Source organism: Ochotona princeps, chromosome 9 (genome assembly GCF_030435755.1).
Source record: "Ochotona princeps isolate mOchPri1 chromosome 9, mOchPri1.hap1, whole genome shotgun sequence".
Lineage (NCBI taxonomy): Eukaryota > Metazoa > Chordata > Mammalia > Lagomorpha > Ochotonidae > Ochotona > Ochotona princeps.
In genome coordinates this window covers 55,374,616-55,396,387 of record NC_080840.1, presented here as the reverse complement: position 1 = coordinate 55,396,387, position 21,772 = coordinate 55,374,616, and the positions used below count along the sequence as shown (strand labels likewise).

Sequence of the window (21,772 nt, the reverse complement as noted above, 5' to 3'; positions counted from 1 at the left end):
GATTCATTCCCCTAGTGGCTGCAACGGCCGGTGCTGTGCCAATCTGAAGCCAGGAGCCAGGAGTCTCTTCCAGGTCTCCCACAGGGTACAGAGTCCCAAGGCTTTGGGCCATCCTCTACTGCTTTCCCAGGCCACAAGCAGGGAGCTGGATGGGAAGCAGGGCTGCTGGGACCAGAACTGGTGCCCACATGGGATCCCAGTGTGTTCAAGTTGAGGACTTTAGCCACTAGGCTACCGTGCTGGGCCCTATTTGTTTTTATTTTTAAAAGCAGATTTTACACATAGAGAAAGAGATGCAGAGAGAATAAGTCTTCCATCCACTGATTTACTCCCCAAATGGCTACAATGACCTGAGCTGAGCTTCTCTGAAGTTGGGGGCCAGGAGCTCCCTCTGGATCGCTCAGGTGGGTGCAGAAACACAAGCACTTGGGCCACGACCCATTGCTTTTACAGGGTACAAGCAGAGAGCTGGATGGAACTGGAGCGACTGGAGCATGAACTGGTGCCCATTTGGGATACCAGCACCACAGGGCAGAAGATTAGCATGCTGTGCCACTACACTGACCGCTCTAAGTCTAAGTCTCTGTCTCTCTCTCTCTCTTTTTTTAATATAGTAAGGCTTTTACGTTTTTGAGGACTGAACCAAGCTTTTGCATTGTTTGAATCCTTTGAATCCTTCCATCACTGTCTAGCCCTTTTGCTTTCACCATGCTCAACCCTCCCGTTTGTGTGCATGGGTTTTTCCTTTCAGCTCAGCTCTCCTGTCACCTGAGGTTGTTCCACACCTGCATAGCTTGCCTCTTCAGGCCCCCATGCCCCCAGCTTCCACTAGAGTCAACCGGTAGGAGATCAGAGGAGGACAGGAGAGTGAAGGCCCCAGACTATGTTAATTCTGGCTGAACTTGTACCTTTACGGAAGGCCATAGTTTCCATATTGTGGCTTTCCCACGTAGCTCTTTCTGTCCAAATTTTTGTGTTTTATAACAACTTTGACATCAATGCTTGGTGCTCACCCACTGTGACCAGAAAAACCTACTCAATCTACTCAAAACACAGATCACACACACACACACACACACACACACGCTTGAGTTGATTTATTTTATTTTATTTATTTGAAAGGCAGAGTTATAGACAGAGTGAGAGAGACATAACAAAAGAGAGAGAGAGAGATAGAAGACAGAGAGAGATCCTCTATCTGTTCTTTAAATAGCTGCAATGATCACAGCTGGGCTGGTCTAAAGTCAGGAACCAGGAGCTTCTTCCCGATTTCCCATGTGGGTTCAGGGATCCAAGGACCAGGGCTGTCTTCAGATGCCTTCCCAGGCACATTAGCAGGGACTTAGATTGGAAGTGAGGCAGCTACGGCTTGAACTGATGCCCACGTGGGATGCAGGTGCCCTAGGTTGCAGCTTTACCCCCTATACTGTGCTGAGTAGATTTTTTTAAAATGGTGACATAACACAGATAACTAACATACAGAGCTTGTTTGGTGAACTTCATCTTTATTGTGTTTTCTAGATAAACACACACAAAGATGGGTGAGGCGTTATTTATTCCTTTGGTCCAGACAGCTTAGCTGACCCCAGTATCAATGCATATACTTGGAGCTGACAGTTCTTTACTGTGTTTCTGGGAGGCTTTGAATGGTCTGTGTGAAGCCCCTCCATGGATGCATGTGTCAGTATTGATGGTGTATTTTCAAGGTGTCATTTCTTTGATGGCAGAATGGTCACCTTTTTCAGAACTATTCTGCCTGGCTCAAGTTGGAAAGAAAGCATTCTGCCCAACCTTTGCAAGCTACTCCCTTCTCTTGCTCTCAGGCTTAGAGTGGGAAGAGCAGAGCATCCTACTGCTACTCTCCAGGACACAGGACCAATTCTGTAGTGCTGACCCTACACCTTGCCGTGTCCTGGAATCATCCACCAGAGATGCCCACCTTTTCCATGGGAACCTTGTCGGCTATGTCTACTTACTAGCCAAACTTATTATTTGAGGGGAGAGAGAGGTAGAGTGGTAGAGGTGGGGTGGGGGGAAGCAGAGAGAGAGAGAGAGAGAGAAAGGAGAGACTCTTATTCATCGGTCCACTCTCCAATGCCCATCATTACTCCAGGGATCAAAGTTGGGAGCTGGGAGCTTACTCCTGGTCTCTCATGTCAGTGGCAGGAATCCAGTGTCTTTAGCCATCACTGCTGCCATCCGTGGCCTGCATTAGCAGGAGCTAGAGCTGGGTATGAATCCTAAGTGCTGTGATGTGAGACATGACCATGCCTTTACCACCAAGCCTAATATCCACCATCTCTTCAGATGGTTCATTTCGGGTATTCAGAACAAGTAAGAATGATGTAATCCATACAAAAATGTGAATGACTGATAGCACCATTTTGCGTGGGTAAAATTCGGTTTGTATGGTTGAGATTTCTTTATTTCTTTCTTTCTTTTTCTTTCCTGGAGCCCTCTGAATAAGACACACACAACACCAACTCAGGATAAAAGCAGCATCAGCTGAAGGGACTTCTTAAACTTTCAACAACTGGGGCCTGGCTGGCGGGAGTGGCCACATGCCCCAGGGAGGCTAGGATGCCAGTAGCCTTACCCGACCTTTGGCAAACCACATTTCTTAAGAGGGCCCTGTTTTACTGGAAGATATAAATCTAATTCTTTCTTTCTACCCCATAATGTATCTGTACCCTGGCAGATGGCTGGGGGCTCCTGGGGACAGCTGTGTGTGTTGGAGAGGCCTGGAGTGAAAGTCAGGACACATCCCTGGTGTTAACATGAGTTTACTGGGGGTTTGTAACTTCCCCCAGTCTGTTTCTTCATATATTTAAGGATCCTAGGGAAGTTCTAAGATCTGCCTAGTGTTTTACTTTAGACACAAACACATCTTTTCCCACAGGACACATCTGCTTGACCTTTTTTTTTCTAAGTTATTTGCTTATAAACCAAATTGCGGACATGTGCTAATAATGATGTTTCTGTCTGTCATGTATCTTGTTGGTCCCATGACAGGATAACAGGGTTGAAAAACTCCTGTTGCCTAGTGACATCATAGCAGTTGTAACATCCTGGTGCAAAGCATCACTCACTGTTCATGATGATGTGATTGTAACAAGCCTGTTTGGCTTGTTTGTTTGGCAACACAAACACACTATTGTGTTACAATTGCCTATGGTCTTAAGTAGACATTGGACAGGTTTGTAGCCTGGGAACAGCAGGTTGCACCTTGCAGCCTGAGTATGCAGTGGATCACAGCAGTGAGTGTTGCATAAGGATACTCTCTGATGTTTGTGCAGTAATGAAAGCGCCTAATGAAGCAGCCATATAGCACACCCTTGCTTGTGACTCAGGACTCTGCTTTGATTTGAATGGCCTCTATTCTTTTTAAAGAGGGGATTTAAACACGACTTTAAAAGTTTGAGAAGCTGAGAGAGACACATCACATATACACATCAATGTATGCATGCGTGCACGCGTGGCACGCATGCACACACACACACAGCTGCCCCATCTTCCACCTCTCCCCTCCCCCATTTAACCAGCAACAGCCCCTAGGAGGGGCCATAGCCAGACAGCAGAGCCTGGGAGGGACTCACTGCCGATCAGCCCTGCTGCCTCCCAGGATGTGCTGTAGCAGGGAGCTGAGTCAGCAGTAGTCTGGACTCAGGCCCTCCAATATGGGATGAGAGAGTCTTAACCAGTATCCTAACCATGAGGCCAAACTTCTGTTCCTTTTATTTTTCAATATGTTCTAATTGTCCTTTTTCCCCCTACCCCCAAGTAATTACGGTAACATCTCTCACACATTCAAATGCCTGCCGTGAGACCACATTCTCTGACAGGAGTAAAACAGGTCCTGCAGGACTTTTTTCTCCCCCTTTTCACTCAGAGTATTTGTAATAAAGCACATTAAAAATTTGCCATATGAAATTTTCTGCAGTCCAAATATACATCAGATTGGAAAGTAATGCTGAGAAAATGAAAATCCAATGTAAAAGACAGATTTAAAACAGCTAGGATGTTACAGGTCTTAAATGGCTCAGATTTTACAGTTATCTTGCTGCATTTAGTGTCAGAAATGTGTTCCTTCCGCTGGCTCCACTGCTCTGGGTATAAAGACACGCCTTCTCTTTCTGGTTTCTGGATCCATCCAATATTCTCAAACACTGGTTAGAACTTTTCTAATAAAGTCTGGAGCGCCGACATTCCGCCTTTTCCCAATCTGGACCCTGTTGTCTGGCACGGCTGTTCTGTTTGTGAGCGGACAGAAACCTGCAGGTTCAGCAGTCCTGCTCCTTCACAGACGTTCCTTGAGTTACTCGCTTTTTCCTCTGTAACTTTTGGTATACTTTACTGTTAAATCACTGTCAGATGAGCTTAAAGGAAACAATTTTTTTGACTTAGACATTGCTACATTCCTGTAAGACTTTTTTTTAAGATCATCTTCTAATTGAGAAGTGGATTGCAAAAGCTTTTTTAAAAATATTATTATTTTATGATACTGTTCCATAGACCCTAGGGTTTCCCTTGTTCCCACCCCAAATCCCCTCATCCCCTATACTGAGTTCCTCTATATTATTACTATAGTATAGTTCTTCATAAACAGTCATATGTCCATCATTGTGAGCATGGAAAATGGCAGAGTCCAGCATGCTATGGTCAAGATATAGTTAACAGTAACTGGGAATTCATCTTTGATCTGGAAGTAGAGATGCATACTGCATCGTATCCTCATATCTGGATATGACAGTCTCCAATTCACAGTTACTATTCATCCCCTAAAATGAAAAGCCGCAATACAAAATAAACAACAGGAAGAAAAATAGAAATTTACAATGCCATGAAGTTCTCAAGAGGTTTTAATATTTCAACAGTCCTGAATTGCCAGCGATCCCACCACTCCAATCACGATGAAATCTCTCCCAAATCCACTGGCTGCTATAGTCCAACCTTAGAGTCTCCATCTGCCAAGATCTTCACTGCCAACACTTGGAATAGTTGATCAGTTTGCCCTGTCCGCCAACCTCTGCCATGGTACCAGGAGTCCTCTGGAGGCTCCTATGTATTTCCATATCCTTCACGTACATTTGAATATGCTGTCCTCTGCTCCATCTGAGCCACTGAGGAGGCCCAGCTCTGGCACATGAACTCCATGATCAGACCAGGGAACATGCAATTCTCTCCACGGTTGGGGTTCTGAGTCCAGTGGTTCAGTTGATAGGGAATCACCAAAGAAGCCTCATCTGAGGCCATCCCAGACCTGATTCTTGTGTGTGTTTGCCAATACATGGTCCAGCCCAGTCCCATCACCCAAATCAGCCTACACACACACTGATAGCTGCAATTGCTGGGTCAGTTCTGTCTCCAGCCTCGTGTTTTATGCAACGCAGTGGGTGTTGGAGCCCAGCCTGATCCTGTCCACCACATACTCGGCCATCACACCAACCAGTGTGAGCTGCAGTTTAGTCAAAGTGACCTGCAATAACCCCGACCAGGCCCACTCCTGCCCTGGTTCCTGTGCTTGCCAGTATGTGCCGCAGACTGGTCCCATCTGTCCCACATCCCATTCAGCTCTCATACATGTCAATGGGCATCAAAGCCCAGTTTATCCCAACCAGCCCCACTATCCAGTTCATACTGATGCCAGTGGGTGCCACCATCTGTCTAGCCATGCCTGCACCTGACAGAATTTGGCCCCTGTGCTAGCATCTGCCAGCTGATGCTGTGGCAAAGCCCAACCAACCCTCACCCACATGGTTTATGCATGTACCAGAAGGTGCAGTCAGCCCAGCCTGGCTTTTCCCTGATCCAGCTCACACGTAGGACATCAGATGTCATGGTGCCCCCCGGCCTGGTCTGTCCGCATCCCAGCTCTCATGCTCATCAATGGGAGTAGTGACCCAGTAGGGGGGTCCCTGCAGCCCTCCCACTGGGTATATCCACCCCCCCGCACCTTGGGTTTCACATGTGCTGGTTGGGTGCTGTGACCCAGTCTGGCACAGCCTGCCCCACCTCGACATTTGCCAGTGGGTGCTGTAGCCTGGTCCAGCCCAGTCCATCCCCAATTTCAGCCCATGCTGGTGGAGGCTACAGCCTAGGCCAGCCCTGCCAACACTCAGTCCTGGCTCTAATGTGGACTGATTGGTATTGCGCTCTGACCTGGCCCAACCCACACTCCATTCTCGTGTTCAGATTCGCCAGTGGGTAATATGGACTGACCCAGCCTGGCCTGCCCCTGACCTGTGCCAAATGCAGGTGGGTGCCGTGTTTTGGTCTGGTCTGGGAAGCTCCTTATCTTGGTTCTTGCACTACTCTGCAGGGACTGTGTTCTGACTGAGGAGTTCCTCAAGTTCCTCCATCAGGGTCTCTCCCAATGCCAGATCTTGCTTATATCGGTGGGTCCATGGGCCAACCTTAGTTAATCTACCTACTGTCCCACAAGAACAGTGGCTTTTCCTGACTGGCTGTTAGCCATTCCAGTTCTTGTTGGGTGCTACAGCCCAGTCAAGCCTGGTTCACATCCAAACATAGCTCACGCATGATTCAGTGGGGGCAGAGACCTAGCCCAGCCCAGCCTGTCCTACATTCTCTCTGGTTCTCATGAGCACCAATGAGTGCTGGAGTCTAGCCCAGTCCAGGGCATCCAAGACCCAGCCCACATCCATGCGGCAGGACCCTGTAGCCATGTCCACATCAGATTGCAGCCCCACCCTAGCCCTCTTGTTCACCAATGGGAATCACAACCCGGCTAGGGCATTTCCTTTGCTTCCCAACCCGGTCTATTCCCAGCCTCAGATCTCATGTGTGCTAGGGGTTGCTCTGAACTCACCTGGCATAACCCCTTATCTGTCTTAGCCTTTGCCTTCAGATGCTGTAGCCTGGTCTAACCTAGCCAGCCCCTAGTCCCAACCCTCGCTGGGGGTGATGCAACCTGGCCCTGCTCAGTCTGTTCCCATCCCTGGCTCATGTAAACCAGTAGGTCTCATACCCTAGCCCAAGATGACCTGCACTCTAGCTTGGTTTCTGCACCCATTATGGCTAAGGTTTGCTCAGCCCTGCCTGGTCCTTCCTCTTCTAAAACCAACCCACATACTTGCCAACAGGTGGGGACACTTTGCTCAGCTTTCCTGACCCCTAGGTCTGGAACATGTGCTCACCAGTGGGAGCTATGGCCCTGTAGGGGAGTTTCCCAGGTTCCCCCTCTCGGCTCACTCCCAGACCCAGATATCACAAGTGCCAGTAGGTGCTGACACTTGCCTGACATAGCCTGCCCTTCCATCTTGGCCTTTATTTGTGCTGTTGGGTGTTGTGGCCTGCCTCACATCCTGTTTTAGGATGCACATGCAGGTGCTGCAGCTTGGACCTGCCCAGCCTATTCTCATCCCAGTGCCTGTGAGTGTTGGTGGGTTCCATGTTCACACCTAGTTCAGTCCATCACCATACCAACTCTTGAACTAACCAGAGGGACTTCTATTTCCGTAAGGCTGGGCCCACTTATTCCCCACAGAATCTACCTGTACTTGGTTCTCTCGCATGCTGGTTAGTGTCATGGCCTTGCCTAATGTGACCCATCCCCTGTCCCAACACTCAGTCAAGTACTGGAATCTAGCTCTGCTAGAGAAGCCTCTAGCCATAGCTTTCATGTGGGCTGGAGTGTGGTGGTCAGTGATGCTCTGAGCTAATAAGCCCATCTCAGCACTCCCTTGTGGGCAGTGAATGTCTGACCCATACAGATCTTCTGGACTCTCCCCTCCTACCCACCAGGTGTCAGTCCCCTCGCTTACGTACAAGTACAGTGGCCCTGTTGTTGGGTGTCCCTCAGGATTCATTCCTCACTTATACATACATATGGTGGTGTTATCAATGGATGTCTCTAGGCAGTAGTTCATCACCCCCAAGTGCCCAGAGCTCATCAGTACATAGAGCCTGTTACCCAATGACGCATTGGCTGCCAAAGTTAATATGGTGCTGGCTGCTTTTTAAGCAGTTGGGCAGGTCACACCCCCACCCATCAGCCAAAAGCGGCCATTGAAGTGGAGGTTCTGCTTCACATGCCTGGCCCACCCTGCAAAAGCTATTAAACCACTTTTCCAATGATTGCCAATAATGTTTAAAGTCCTGAAAATACTTCAAGAATGAACTTTGTCATAAATTGTTACTTTTTAGTATTTTAAAATACTGGATTTATTATTATTTTTTTAAACCAGGATCTGTATGAGTGTTCTGGGGTCATCATTGCAAGGCTGGGGGTCTTATGAAACATAAGCATATTTTCTCACAGCTCTGGAGGTTGGAGCTCTGAGAGCAAGATTTCCATGGGTCTGCTTTCCTCTGAGCCCCTTTTCCTTGCCTGACAGGTAACTGTCTTCTTGTTCTGTCCTCACACTGTCTTCCCTCAGTACATGTTTCCTCTTTTTATAAGGACATAAATCATTCAGGATTAGTGGCCAACATAGTGCCTCATTTTAGCTAACCACTGAGGTGTCCATTTTCAAATAAAGGCTAAGACTTCAGCATGTGTTTATTTTTCCTTTTCTTTTTTTCTTCTGTTTTTGTTTTTTTTTTTTTTTTTTTTTTTTTGTGATGGTGGACAGTATGGTTCAATTGATGACAGTCTTTAAGTTGTTTTCTTTATTTTTATTATTTGGAAGGGAGAGAGTTTTTTTTTTACAGTCTTTTTTTTTTTTTTTTTTTTTTTTTTTTTTGCTGAAACTCTTATCTGCTGCCTCCTGGGGTATGCATTAGCAAGAAATTGGAACCGGAAGCAGAACCACAACCCCAATGCAGGTACTCCAACATGGGGTGCTGATGCCCCAAGCAGTATGCTTTGCTGGTGCCTCTGGATGCAGGTTTGAACACGTTTCTACTGTTAACCAGCTGAGTAGCTTTGGGCAGGTTACCTAATGTTCCAATCCATTTCATCTTACAAAGAGAATAATAACAGCCACCTTTCAGAACTTGGAAGCAGTAGGGGTCAGATGTGAGAGCTTGCCCCAAGATCTGGGGAAGAAGCAGGTGGTAGCTCAAGTGCTTGGTTCTTTACTGCCCGCCCCCAACCCCACAGATCCTAAATTCTGGCCCCAGCTATTGTGGGTATTTGGAGAGTGAACCAGTGGATGGAAGCTCTCTCTCTCTCTCTTTCCCTCCCTCCCTCTCTCCTTTTCAAATAAATACAAAAAAAGTAAATAAAAAAATTGACTAGCTTCAGTGATTAATTCAGAAAGCTAAAACAATCCTGAAAACCCTTAAAAAAACCGCTCTCATTGACATTTCAGCACCAGTCTGATTTTACCATGGGTCTGTGAATTTTTTTTTTTTTTTTTTTTTTTTTTGCACAACTGTTCCTAAATTCTTTCCAGTTTACAGTCATTCAGGTCCATGTGAGGACATGACAGTGGTTGGTGCCTGGTCTGTGCTTCCCTACCTGAACCCTAGTCCTGGTCATCCTCAGCCTTACGATTCTGACTGCTCTGGGAGGGTCCTTTCTCTTCCTCACTCCAGGCTTTCCCAACTTTTCCTGGAGACATCCATCTTCATCAGCTTCTGTGTCCTCATGTCCATGTCTGCTGAGAAAGCGGTCCTGGGTTGCCATCGGCAACAGACTTTCTAATTTACCTTCCAGCCCTCCATTCACAGGCCCCAACAGTCTCCAGACACCCTGCCCAGGGGTCCCGGTATCCATTGCCTTTATCAGCTGCTCTGCTTACTTTTCAGGCTCCAGCTTAAATTCTGCTTCATCTCTAGATGTTTTTGATCATGGGTTTTGCTCCAACAGGAGTTAGGACATTGGTCTTTAGATCCTGGTGGTTGCTGACTTTCATTCTTGGAGGCCTATGGGGAAATGAATTCTTTCAGTTTTCCATATCTTAGCTGCTTTGCTCATTTTCAGATATGCCTTTCATCACCTATGTGAAAGAAATTAATAAAGGGACATTTTCCACGTTTGGTTAAGTTTTTAAACTCCAGAACTTTCTTTGAGGAACACTCAAGAAGGAAACCCATAGCCCAAGGGGACAATGTTCACATTCTTCTACTTTTCTGTTTTTTTTTTTTCACATTCTTCTACTTTTCAATCTCTTAGTTCTCCTTGGGACATATTTAAGTTCCTTCTTTGGAGAATACTTACTTACTTATTTTTAATTATTTTGTTCCTCTGCTCTTCTCAAGCATTAGCAGGGAGCTAGATTAGGAGTGGAGCAGCCAGGGCATGAAACAGCACCCATGTGGTTGCTGGCAGGTGGAGGATTAACCTATTGAGCAATTGTGTTGGCCCCTGGCCCCCTATTTTTTAAAAGTTTACTTATTTGAAAGGCAAAATGATGGAGAGGGGAGGAGAGAGGGAAAGAAAAAGAGAGAGAGAGATAGAGATGTTCTATCCACTGGTTCATTCCACAAGAGTCAGAACTGAGCCCAGTAGAAGCCTGGAGCCTAGAAATCTTGATTTCTGAAGTGAATGACAGAGACCCAAGTGTGGGGGTATCAGTCTCTGCTTTTCAGATGCGTTAAAAGAGAGCTGAATCAGCAAAAGTGCAGAGTGGCAAGATCTCAAGCCAGGCACTCCGATGTGAAATGTGGGCCAGCCCAAGCAGCGACTGTGCCATGACACCTTCTAGGTCCAAGGTGAACTATCTTCCACAATCACTCTCATAGGTTTGGAGAATTGAATTTTTTTCTAGTGTCCGTCCGCTAAAGGAAGGAAACTACATGTCCACCTTTGGGTGTTTTATCTCACTGGCCTGGTCATTTTTCAGCGTAGGCAAAGCTACACTTAGACTTACAATGGTTTGACTTTGCACAAAGGACATTGATGTTTTGAAACCATTCACTCAGCTTTTAAGTCTCGTTACTTGGATGGCAAGTTTTAAGACTCCAAGTTTAATCCTTTAAAGTCTTTTCCCGATGTTCCAACTGGTACTTTCTACTTGTATTGGGTCATTTTGCACTTATCAGTAGCAACAAAAGAACTACAACAATATTGAAAATCTTGATGAAATACAGAGAGACTGCAGCACAAAAGTCTGGCTCAGAGTGTAGCTGTTTGAGCATACACATGCTGAAACCAATCACAGCAATGGATAAAATAATCCAGCACTTCATCCTGGCTTTGGGGGATTTTCTATGGTCAGGTGATTGCCCAAAATGTCATCACACAAAAAGGATGGTGGGGGAGAGATGGTGATTTTGTAAAGCATTCTTTCCAGGTGTTTCTGTATTAAGGAAATGACGTTTAGAAAGCTAGGTGGTTGTGAGTTCCTGACTGTTGTGTACAGTGCCCCACAGTCCCAGGTTTTTCATGAAAAGAGTTTAGTAAAAGAATTTAGGATCTCAGGAACTTGTTCAGGAGGAATTGAGTTCTTTCACGAAAGAAAGGCATGCAGGGCAATCTTCAGGATATCATGAGTTGGGAAAGAAACCTCAGTTACTGATTGTAAGATTAGGTCAGTCTGTAAATCCTGAATCCTAGCGAGAGGTCTTGGCTGTAGGGAGTAGCTTATTTTGCAGTTTTAATCAAAAGATACAGAAGAGGGCATTGTGGCACAGCTGTGGAAGCTGCTGTGTGGGACTCCTACCTCCATTATGGGAGTACCCAACTACTTCAATGTGTAATGATCAATTAAGACAAGTTAAAATACCTATCACCTCAAATACCGTGTCTTTGTATTGAGAATATAAAAAATCCTCTCCTACCTGTTTTGAAATACACAACACATCATTGCTAGCTATAGTTATACTGTATGCAGCTGACTATCAGAACTTGTTCCTCCTATCTTATTGTAACGTTTCTTCGTCAAGTAGCCTCTTCACAACCCCTTTCCCTTTCTTTTCCCCCTCCCCACCATGTTTTAAAAAACAATTCCTATTTCAGCAACTATATTTTCAAGACCCAGAATCATTCTGGGCCCAAACTCAGTTCTTTCTGTATCTGTATGTTCTGAAAGAAGGGCAGGGAGTGAACAGGTCCCTTCCCCTTTCCAAAGACTGCCCTGTGTGAAGATTGGAAGAGACTCTAGGTCTTTGTAACCAAGACTGACTTGGAAGAAGCAAAGGTTTTTTCTGAAATATCCAGAAAAAGCTTTCCCCAAAGAGTCACTAGGCGGCCAAACATCATAAGTGAATTAGCTATGGGACTAATGGAAGTGTGTGGTGTGACTCCATTGCTTCCTACCGATCTGAAGCTTAGGGCTGATGGAGGTATTCCTGGATTCTCCCAAAGTCATATTTAACAATGAAAAAGAAAGTGAAAGAAGTGTGTTTGAGTGTGTTCTTATTTCCCAGGTGGATAACTAATTGGGTCTGTTGAAGTTTGTCTGAACACTGAGTTTTCTGCTAGTGACAATAACAACAACAACAACAACAACAACAACAACAGCCATAGGTTCTCAGGGTTATTTCTTGTTTAACGATGGTAATTTGCCATGAATGAGCACGGCAGGTCCCCGGGATGTGATTGTCTGGCTTTCTGTAGGGAAGCCCTCTGTTGGCACCTGATGCAACAGATTGCATTTGCCAGTGAACAGCTGATGTCTGCGATGTGCTGAAGCGAGAAAATGGCAAAGAACTTGAGAGCAGGTAGTAAGTAGGCGGTAGAGAGACTTTGGATCCAGAAGAATTTATTTTCTTCTTTTTTTTTTTATTGCATTTCATTTTATGACGTCGTTTCATAGGCTCTGGGAATCCCCCAACCCCTCCCCGTACCCTCCTCCCATGGTGGATTACTCCATTTTATTGCAGTGTTACAGTTCAAATTCAGTCATGTTTCTTTCATTGCAAGCATGTACCATGCATAGAGTCCAGCACCTTATTGTTCACATAAATTCAACAGTTTCTTGGGGAGACCATCTCTGGTCTAAAGGCAGAGCTGGCAGAATATCGTCCCGACCAATTAAAAGCCATAACATAACATTGATAACTGTTTACAACATTAAGGAGTTAACTGACATGGTATTGAGTGACTGATATGTTAGAAAATGCAAGTTGTTAACCACATTAACATTTCATTTTTAGTTTATATACAACTGGCTTCTATCCACCTTAAAATGGCTATAGGATACTATTCAGCTGTCTCATGTCTATTTTCATTTTTGTATTTAGCAATTTATTGTATTGAAGCATAATTTTTACTGAACTTGGCAGATTTTAGGATAGTCCAAACTGGCTTATAACTTTTTTTTTTGTTGTTGTTTTTTTGTTTTTAAGATTTATTTATTTGTATTGCAAAGCCAGATATACAGAGAGGAGGAGAAACAGAGAGGAAGATCTTCCTTCCGATGATTCACTCCCCAAGTGGCCGCAATGGCTGGTGCTCAGCCAACCCAAAGCCAAAAGCCAGGAGTTTCTTCTGAGTATTCCACATGGGTGCAGGGTCCCAAGCCCTTGGCCATCCTCTGCTGCTTTCCCAGACCTCAAGCCGGGAGCTGAAAGGAAAGTGGAGCAGCCAAGACTGAACTAGCACCCATATGGGATCGCGGCGCATGCAAGGTAAATACTTTAGCCACTAGGCTATTGCACTGCGTCCTTATGCCCATGTTCTTCTTCTTTTTTTTTTTTTTTTTATTTGTTCTCCCACCCCTCCCCAAACTCTCCCACCATGGTGGATTCCTCCACCTTGTTGCATAACCACAGCTCAAGTTCAGTTGAGATTCCCCCATTGCAAGCGTATACCAAACATAGAGTCCAGCATCTTATTGTCCAGTCAAGTTCAACGGCTTCTTAGGTATACCCTCTCTGGGCTTATAACTTTAACAAGGCATATGTCAACAGTTGAGGCACAGAACAGTTTTAGGAGGGGTGTGCAGAGAAATCTTCAATACCCCAGTGAGGAGTAACTTATTTTTGTGTCCTACCTAGTAAGGTATATGTGAGTCCCCGCTTACTGTTTCTTGTCTGGGTCTAAGCTTTCTTTGTTGTTCTCTATCTATTCTAATTTTTGTTGTTGTTGTTTTGTTTTGTTTTGTGTGGGGGCTCCGGGGCGACTCTGATGGTCATTGCAGGAGAGGGTGGGGATCCAAAGTTGGAACTAAGTAAGGACCAGAGAAAGTTTCCCTCCCTAGTCCCAAAGGGATTTTACTGTTCTTCTGTTTCTGCAGACCGCTCAGGGATCCTGGCTGTTGTTCCGATGACATTGTGATCCAGAAGAATTTCACAGAGTATTTATCTCAGGGCAGGGTAGGCAGAGTCATGTTATGGAATGGTACCTGTGGGATTGATGGAGTTCCCAAGAATTCAGGACGGACTGCTTTTAGCAGCTCTTTCGGGATGAGCTTCAAGCACATTTGAACTGTGCCTTGGTGTCAGTTGGTTTCATTTGCTCTCTGATGATCAGCTGCTGATGTGGTGATGGTTAGACTCGAGTGTGGTAATGAAAAGGTGTGAAGCGCATTGACAAGCCAGGCTGTCAGCCACGACAGAGGAGGGAATCAACACAGAATACTTGAGCATAAGGGCTCACATGGCCTGCAGATGAGCTGTGTACCTTTGCTGAGTTACTCTGTGTTTGTCATATGTGTGAGATAGGACGATGCTCTCCTTGGGCAAGGCAGGAGGTCAGATGGTGGCTTTGTCATGACAGCTATGGCCAGCAAAGTCAACCTGCACCGTAAGCAGCTCCCTTCCCTCCAGCAGTCATGGTCCTGTGTGCAGATGTCACAGGAGACCTCAGATATTTTTGGTTATCCTATTTGATTGCTCTGTAAGCTTTTATGGCTCTCACTTATGCCTTATTTTTGTTTCAATTTGTATTCTTTTTTTTTAAAGGTTTATTTATTTTATTACAAAGTCAGATATACAGAGAGGAGGAGAGACAGAGAGGAAGATCTTCCGTCCGATGATTCACTTCCCAAGTGAGCCGCAATGGCCGGTGCGCGCCGATCCGAAGCCGGGAACCTGGAACCTCTTCCGGGTCTCCCACACAGGTGCAGGGTCCCAATGCTTTGGGCCATCCTCGACTGCTTTCCCAGGCCACAAGCAGGGAGCTGGATGGGAAGTGGAGCTGCCGGGATTAGAACCGGCGCCCATATGGGATCCCGGGGCTTTCAAGGCGAGGACTTTAGCTGCTAGGCCACACCACCGGGCCCTTAATTTGTATTCTTAAATCTAAGCAAGAACAAGAGCATGGGGAGGTGAGTAATCTTTTCTTATTTGTTTGTTTGTTTATTTATTTATTTATTTATATTGGAAAGGCAGATTTTACAGAGAGAAGAAGATATAGAGAGAAAGATCTTCCATCTGCTGGTTCACTCTCCAAGTGGCTGGAAGAGCCTGAGTTGAGCCAATCCGAAGCCAGGAGCCAGGAGCTTTCTCTAAGTCTCCCATGCAGGTGCAGGGTCCCAAGGTTTAGGCCCATCCTCCATTGCTTTCCCAGGCCACAAGCAGGGAGCGGAAGTGGAGCAGCCAGGATATGAACCGATGTCCATATGGGATCCTGGGCGTGCTAGGAGAGGATTTTAGCCACTAGGCCACCACACCAGGCCCAGGATCTCTTCTATCTGCTGGTTCAGTCCCCACATGTTTGCAACAGCTGGGGTGTGGGCTAGGATGAAACCAGGAGCCAGGAAATCTATCTGGGACTCCCATGGGAATGGCAGAAACCCAGGTACTTAAGCCATCACCTGCTGCCTCCCAGGGTTTTGCATGAACAGGAAGCAGGTTGGAAAGCAGCTCTGGAACTGGAACTTGGCTCTCAAATATGAAATGAAGGTGTCTCAACCACCGAGTCATCTTCTTTCCCGTTTTTCTCCCATGTCGCTCCTCAGGTTTCCCTCTCCCCTTGCGACTGTGTCTCTTCCCGGTTGGGCTGATGCTCCCTTTCAGCTCAGCCTTTCTCATGCTGAGGATGATGACTGTGAATATCGATCTCTGGTCCAAACCCCCAGTGTTTTGTGAGGCTTGTAACTCTTGGATATCTCAAGGCACTTCACCCTCAGCACATGCAACGTGGGATTCATCTTTGCTTGTCGTTTGCCTCCTCTCCAGTACTTCAGTTGGACATTATCTACTCAGTGATACAGGTGAGTAGCTGGGGGGACGCATGCATGCTACAGGGCCATTTCATCACCACCGGGTTGCATCGGCTGCTAAGTCTAGCCACATCTAGCTTTCAATGTGTTTCCTATCCAACCCCTCCCATTACTCTTTCCGTGTAGACTGCATGCTAACTCCTCTTCCCCACAGAGCCCGCTTTCTGGTGGGGAAGTCAGAAGGCCACCGTCTCCTCCATTTCTGGCACTTCACATTTTATTAAGCCCCTAGTTGGGCGGTTCCGAAGTTAGGAACTTGGAGTTTCTTCCAGGTCTCCCCCATGGATGCAGAGATTCCACACACCTGAGTTATTCTCAGTTGCTTTCTCGGGCCATTAGTAGGGAGCTAGATCAGAAGAGGAGCAGCTGGGACTCAAATTGGTGCCCATATAGGATGGGATGCTGACACCACACGTGGGGGCTTAACCTACTACATAACAGTGCCAACCTCTTGACTTTTTAAAAAGTGATTGTAAAGCACTTACAAAGGGAAGGAGAAAACTTTAAAAAAGGATCTGCTGCTTTGAAAGACCTAGTCACAGAGCAAGGGAGACACAGAAGGAAGTCATTGACTGATGGTTCTCCCTTCAAATTGTCCCAGGGCGAAGAAGCCAGGAAGTGGAACTCCATCTGGGTCTCCCAAGTGAGTCCAAGCACTTGGGCCATTCTAGACTGGTTTCTCAGGTTCGTCAGCAGAGAGCTGGATCAGAAACTGACCATTTGGGACCCAAACCAGGTCTCTTGATGTGGGATACCCAAGAGGACTTCTGTGGCTGTCCCAGAGGGCAGAACCCCAGAGCTCTTTCCTTCCCTGCCGTTTTGGGAAGTCAGTCCTTGGCCCTCTCCCTGGGATCTCCCAGCCTATGCTTTCCCACACTTTTTCTGCTTCCTGGGAATGAAGGTGGGAGGAGAGTTGGTTCTCTGGTAGCACGCTATAGTAAAATGGACTACGTCGCTTTAACCCATTTACATGGGTGTTTCCCCCACTTGACTTTTTTTTAAATTTACACCAAGGATCCTGTCATATTCCTTGTCCCCCAGAAATTAACTCTGGTGGGTAAGGCATGATGTGTGCTGAAGGCACAGAATAAATGAATAGAAACCTTTTCTTTATTCCGAGCGGCCTCTCTGTTCCAGTTGTTGACTATCTTCAGACACCTGCTCCCTGGAGGCTTCGGCGCCTCTGCCGGTGCTCCCCACCGCGCAGGTGAAGGGCAGCGGGGTGGCTGGCTGCCTGCGGGCTGGGCTGGGTGGCCGCCCGCGCCTGCGCCCTCTGCGGCTCCACTCCCGGCGCGCCTCTGTGCGCGTGTGTCTGGGAGGAGAGGCTTGGGTGACAGGCCAGCGGCAGGGAGAAGAGTTCAGCTCCAGTCGCAGTCTCATTCACTGATTGCTCTGCGGCCGGATCGAGGCTGCCTCCCAGGGCAGCTCGCAACTCTTACCTCCAACAGCCCTCCCACCTCCCGCCACTCCACTCGCAGCCGGGCTGACTGAGCACAGGGCTAGCCCGTGAGTAGCGGCGGCTTGTTTGCCGGGACGACGCGGTGAGCTGTTCCCGGCAGCCTTGTTCTCCCACGGTGTGTGTGTGTGTGTGTGTGTGTGTGTCCCTGGGATTCCACGCCTGCTCGGAGAGCGCCCAGTCTGGGCCCCTGGTGTCCCTCGGAGGCTCCCGGTCCTCTCCAGGCAGGGGCCCGGACACCCGCCGCGCGCCGAAGGAGTTCACCGGGATTCCCCAGGCTGGGAGCCCAGCTGCTGGTGGGATTCCCCGGGAAGGCGGCTGGGCGAGCGGGCGGTGGGGAAGCCCGGGCAGGCCGGGAATCGCGGACGGGGGCCGGCCCAGCACAGCGGTGGGAGCCGCGGAAGCCGCCACTCCTGGCCGCTCAGCCTCTCAGTCTTTTTTCGCTGCTTTCTTTTCTCAGCGGCATCACAAAGGCGCGAGGCAGGACGAAACTCAAGGCAGCAAAGACCGGCTTTCGCCCACCTAGTGCACATTCGCCCCCTACCCTCAGGTGGGAAGTGTGGAGTGGGGGGTTCCCCAACATTTGAGGGGGTGTGTTTATGTGGGGGAAATCTTCCCGGGGAGGGCACACCTGTGGGTTTTTTTTTTTTTTTTTGGTCTCTTTCTGTATTTCAAGAGGGTGCGGGACGGCGCGAGCGGTGCTAACACGTACACGCCGGTGTGTGTGTGTGTGTGTGTGTGTGTGTGTGTGTCCCCGCGCACGCGCGCACCCCGGGCCCACGCTCCCCGCGGGGCGCACTGGCTGAGGAGCACACCTCGCCTCGGCCCGCGCGTGCTGAGGGCTCAGGGGGTGCTCCCCGCGCGCGCGGTGACAGCGTGGTGGCATCTCTTTGTTTGCTTGGTGGCTTCCCCAGCCCTCGCGAAGCAAACTGATTTTCGGTTTCGCTTGACACAGCGCGCCGGGGACTTAGCGTGGGCTGCAGCCTTGAATGCCCCTGGTGTTTGTAACTGAATCGTCCTGAAGTGGGGGGCGGGGGGCGGTTATTTTTAGTGTGGGGAAGAAAGAGGCAGGCGCGCTGACCTTTTTACGGCTGCCTTTGGCTTTGAGTACGTGTCTCTGCGGGAGCCGACGGATCGCTTCTAGTCGCGCACGCGTTCCAGCGCACAAGTGTGCACACGTATTTCGACACACATAGCTCCCCTTCTTTTAAAGCTGGGAACTGGCAATGCATTGTGTGTTAGTAAAGGGAAAGAAAAAAAACCTTTGCTTTGTTCTTTTGGGCATTTTCTCCTGTGAGTTAAGAAGTAGGAGTAAGACAAGGCTGCAATTAGTTCACTCGAATAAAAGACACGGCCTTTGAGTCAGAGCTGCCAGGTGGATAATTATTAACATATAAAAGCAAATGCTCTGTGAAAGGCGAAAGGGGCAGAGCGGGGGCAGACACTGAGGGAAGAGTGTCTGCCGACCGCCTGCTGCTCATTGTTCCCGGACCGGAGACCGCAGCCTGCAGCTGCCCGTTCCCCGGGGGTTGGTTCCCGGTTCTGGCCTCTGCCCCACTTGGGACCGTCGGGGTCACCCAATGCTGACCCCGGGATGCCGGGACACCAGTCCAGCAGCCTGTTAGCTGACCGTCCTTCCTCTGCTTTACAGGTTGGCAGCTTCACGCCCGAGGGGGGAGTCTCCAAGACAGGTGGTGAGCACCAGACAGCCCTGGGGCAGCTAGGCGGGATGCGGCAGCGCGGACAGCAGTGTTAAGCGCCCCCACGCTGGGCCCAGGGCGCACTAGCTGCTGTCAAGCGGCGGTGGTGGAGGGGATGCTCCCGGGACGCGCCAGGCGCCTGCTGCGTGCTGCTGCTCGGAGGTGGACTTCAAGTAGGGCCCATCGCAGGACCGCGAGGACCCCTGCCCCCGGAGGCATGCGGCTGCGAAGCCTCAGGACCGCTTTTGCGGTCAGGAGGCCCGGGGTGCTTCCCTGCTGGTGAGGGTGCCCTGCTGCGAGGCTTTGCACCCCTCACCCCCAAGCCACGGTCTCAGGTGGGCACTTCGCTGAGGGCCCGGCTGCTTCAGTTTGTGGTGCCGGTGGACGCAAAGCGGCGGAGTGGAATCAGCGATCGAATCTGAATTCTAAAAGAGCCATGGACGAAGGGGCTTGGCAGCAACCCCGGCCCAGAGAGCAGCTGGAGTCGCGGGGCCCGTTAAGAGCTGTCCAGGGGAAGTGCGAGTCTGAGACCTTCAGGTCCAAGAGTTTACCAGTCTTGAACAGCGCCTCCTGCCGCCCGAGCCGCAGTCCTGCGAGTGTAGACGCCAAGGTTTCCTCAGTGTATGCGGATTCATTGGGCTACCAAGAGTTGAAGCCAGTTCCAAACCCCTTGGCTCCCAGCCCTTCCGCCCCGTCTACTTCAGCAGGAGTGGTGGGTCTTGTGGACTGTGCTTACAGGACAGATGTCGGCAAACCCGTCTCAGTGTCCTCCACCCTGGCCACGCTCCAGGAAAGAAAATGCCTCTACGTGGTCCTCACAGATTCCCGCTGCTTCCTGGTTTGTATGTGCTTTCTGACCTTCATCCAGGCGTTGATGGTCTCCGGCTACCTGAGCAGTGTCATCACCACCATAGAAAGGCGCTACAGTCTGAAAAGCTCCGAGTCTGGGCTGCTGGTCAGCTGCTTTGACATCGGGAACCTGGTGGTGGTGGTGTTTGTCAGCTACTTCGGCGGCCGGGGTCGCAGGCCCCTGTGGCTGGCCGTGGGCGGGCTGCTCATCGCCGTGGGGGCTGCCCTTTTTGCCTTACCTCACTTCATCTCGCCTCCTTACCAGATCCAAGAGCTGAACGCCTCGGCCTCCAATGATGGCCTGTGTCAGAATGGCAACTCCACCCCCATTCTGGAACCTCCTCCCTGTCTCAAGGACCCGGGAGGAAATAACCACTGGATCTACGTGGCTTTATTCGTTTGTGCACAGATCCTCATTGGAATGGGCTCCACACCTATTTATACCCTGGGACCAACTTATTTAGATGACAATGTCAAGAAAGAAAACGCATCCTTGTATCTAGGTAAGACGTGGCTCATGTCTGTGGTAAGTTTTACTCTCTTTCTTCCAGTCGGAAGGAAGGGAATGTATTCTTTGTCACGTTTTCAGCTACATTCTGTGCATATTCCCTTTCTGTTTCAGCCTTGACGTGGTGTGTTTTCATATTGAGGAAGAAGTCAGTTACTTGAGAGTTAGTTGGAACTACTTTTCAGACTCAAGTTTCACACGTTTCCCAAAGTACTATGGTCTTCTCACTCTGGGAGGGGATTCTCTTGCTGGACCTCTGGAAGTGTTTCCACTGATCTCTTTTGTAACAGCTGCCTTTCTTAGAAGGGGTCAGGAGGGGAGAGGAAGAATTGGTGTGTGAAGTTTTGAATAATTTACTGCTCTCCTGTACTGCTGCTTCTTACTTGTGTCCTCAAAAGTAGAGAAAATGAAGTAGTTGGCCTTTAGAAAAAGGGTTCTATTGCTCTGTTCCTGAGTTTTTTTACACATCACTTGCATCCAACAAAACCTTGATGGTACCAGCTAAGTCAACTTTAATGCAGAAACAACCTCTCATGTTGTAAAGTGTATTCAAAGCTGTTTATATTGCTGATGGGAGACCTTGACTGTTTTCTGAGGAGTAGAGCCTCTGGGATTTGTTGTATTGACTTGTGTAAATCAGTACCGGAATGTCTGGGTTAAGCACAGAGAACTCACCTAGGCCAGGTTGTGGTGGGGAAAAAAATTCCTTTCTGGAAGTCTGTGCGGTGGTTACTACCAATGGTTGCTATTTTGAAACTAAACTTTTTTTTTTTTTAAAGTGGACCTGTGTCCAGAAGAGAGAAGCAATTAAAAGAAATTATTTATTTTTATTAGAGAGGCAGATTTTCAGAGAGGAGAGAAAGCTCCTCCTTCCACTGAGTCACTCCCCAAATGGCCTCAACAGCTGGAGCTGAGCAGATCCTAAGCCACGATCCAGGAGCTTCTTTTGGTTCTCGCATGGTACAGGGAGGGTCCCAAGGCTTTGGTCCATCACATGCTGCTTTCCTGGGCCATAAGCATGGAGCTTGGACGGAAGTGGAGCAGCCTGGACTAGAGCTGATGCCCATATGGGATGCTGGCGCTTGCATGCCAATTAAGCTGTCTAAGTTGGCCCCAAAACTAAACTTTGAATCCTTGAAAACGACTAGTAGCCGACATGCTGGAAGGGACCTTTGCTTTTCTGTTTCTCAACTGGTGTCCAACTGGAATTAGACAAAGGAATTTACTTTATAAAAAATTAAAA

At 48.4% G+C, this 21,772-nt stretch overlaps 1 protein-coding gene and 1 long non-coding RNA gene across 3 annotated transcripts in view; both read left to right on the top strand.

Moving 5' to 3' along the window:
• The first annotated feature begins 17,465 nt into the window (after nucleotides 1-17,465).
• Nucleotides 17,466-19,248, top strand: LOC131481148 (uncharacterized). Its single transcript, XR_009246093.1, has 3 exons — nucleotides 17,466-17,557; nucleotides 17,933-18,022; nucleotides 19,124-19,248. It is a non-coding gene; the product is annotated as an uncharacterized LOC131481148 (long non-coding RNA).
• Nucleotides 19,249-19,254: 6 nt separating this feature from the next.
• Nucleotides 19,255-21,772, top strand: part of SLCO5A1 (solute carrier organic anion transporter family member 5A1) — a 130,093-nt gene continuing 127,575 nt past the window's right edge. For both annotated transcript variants that reach the window (XM_058668720.1, XM_004588109.2), the window contains exon 1: nucleotides 19,255-20,524. In XM_058668720.1, coding sequence (XP_058524703.1) covers nucleotides 19,609-20,524 — 916 coding nt within the window. In that variant the 5' untranslated portion in view covers nucleotides 19,255-19,608. The remainder of the gene's footprint in view (nucleotides 20,525-21,772) is intronic.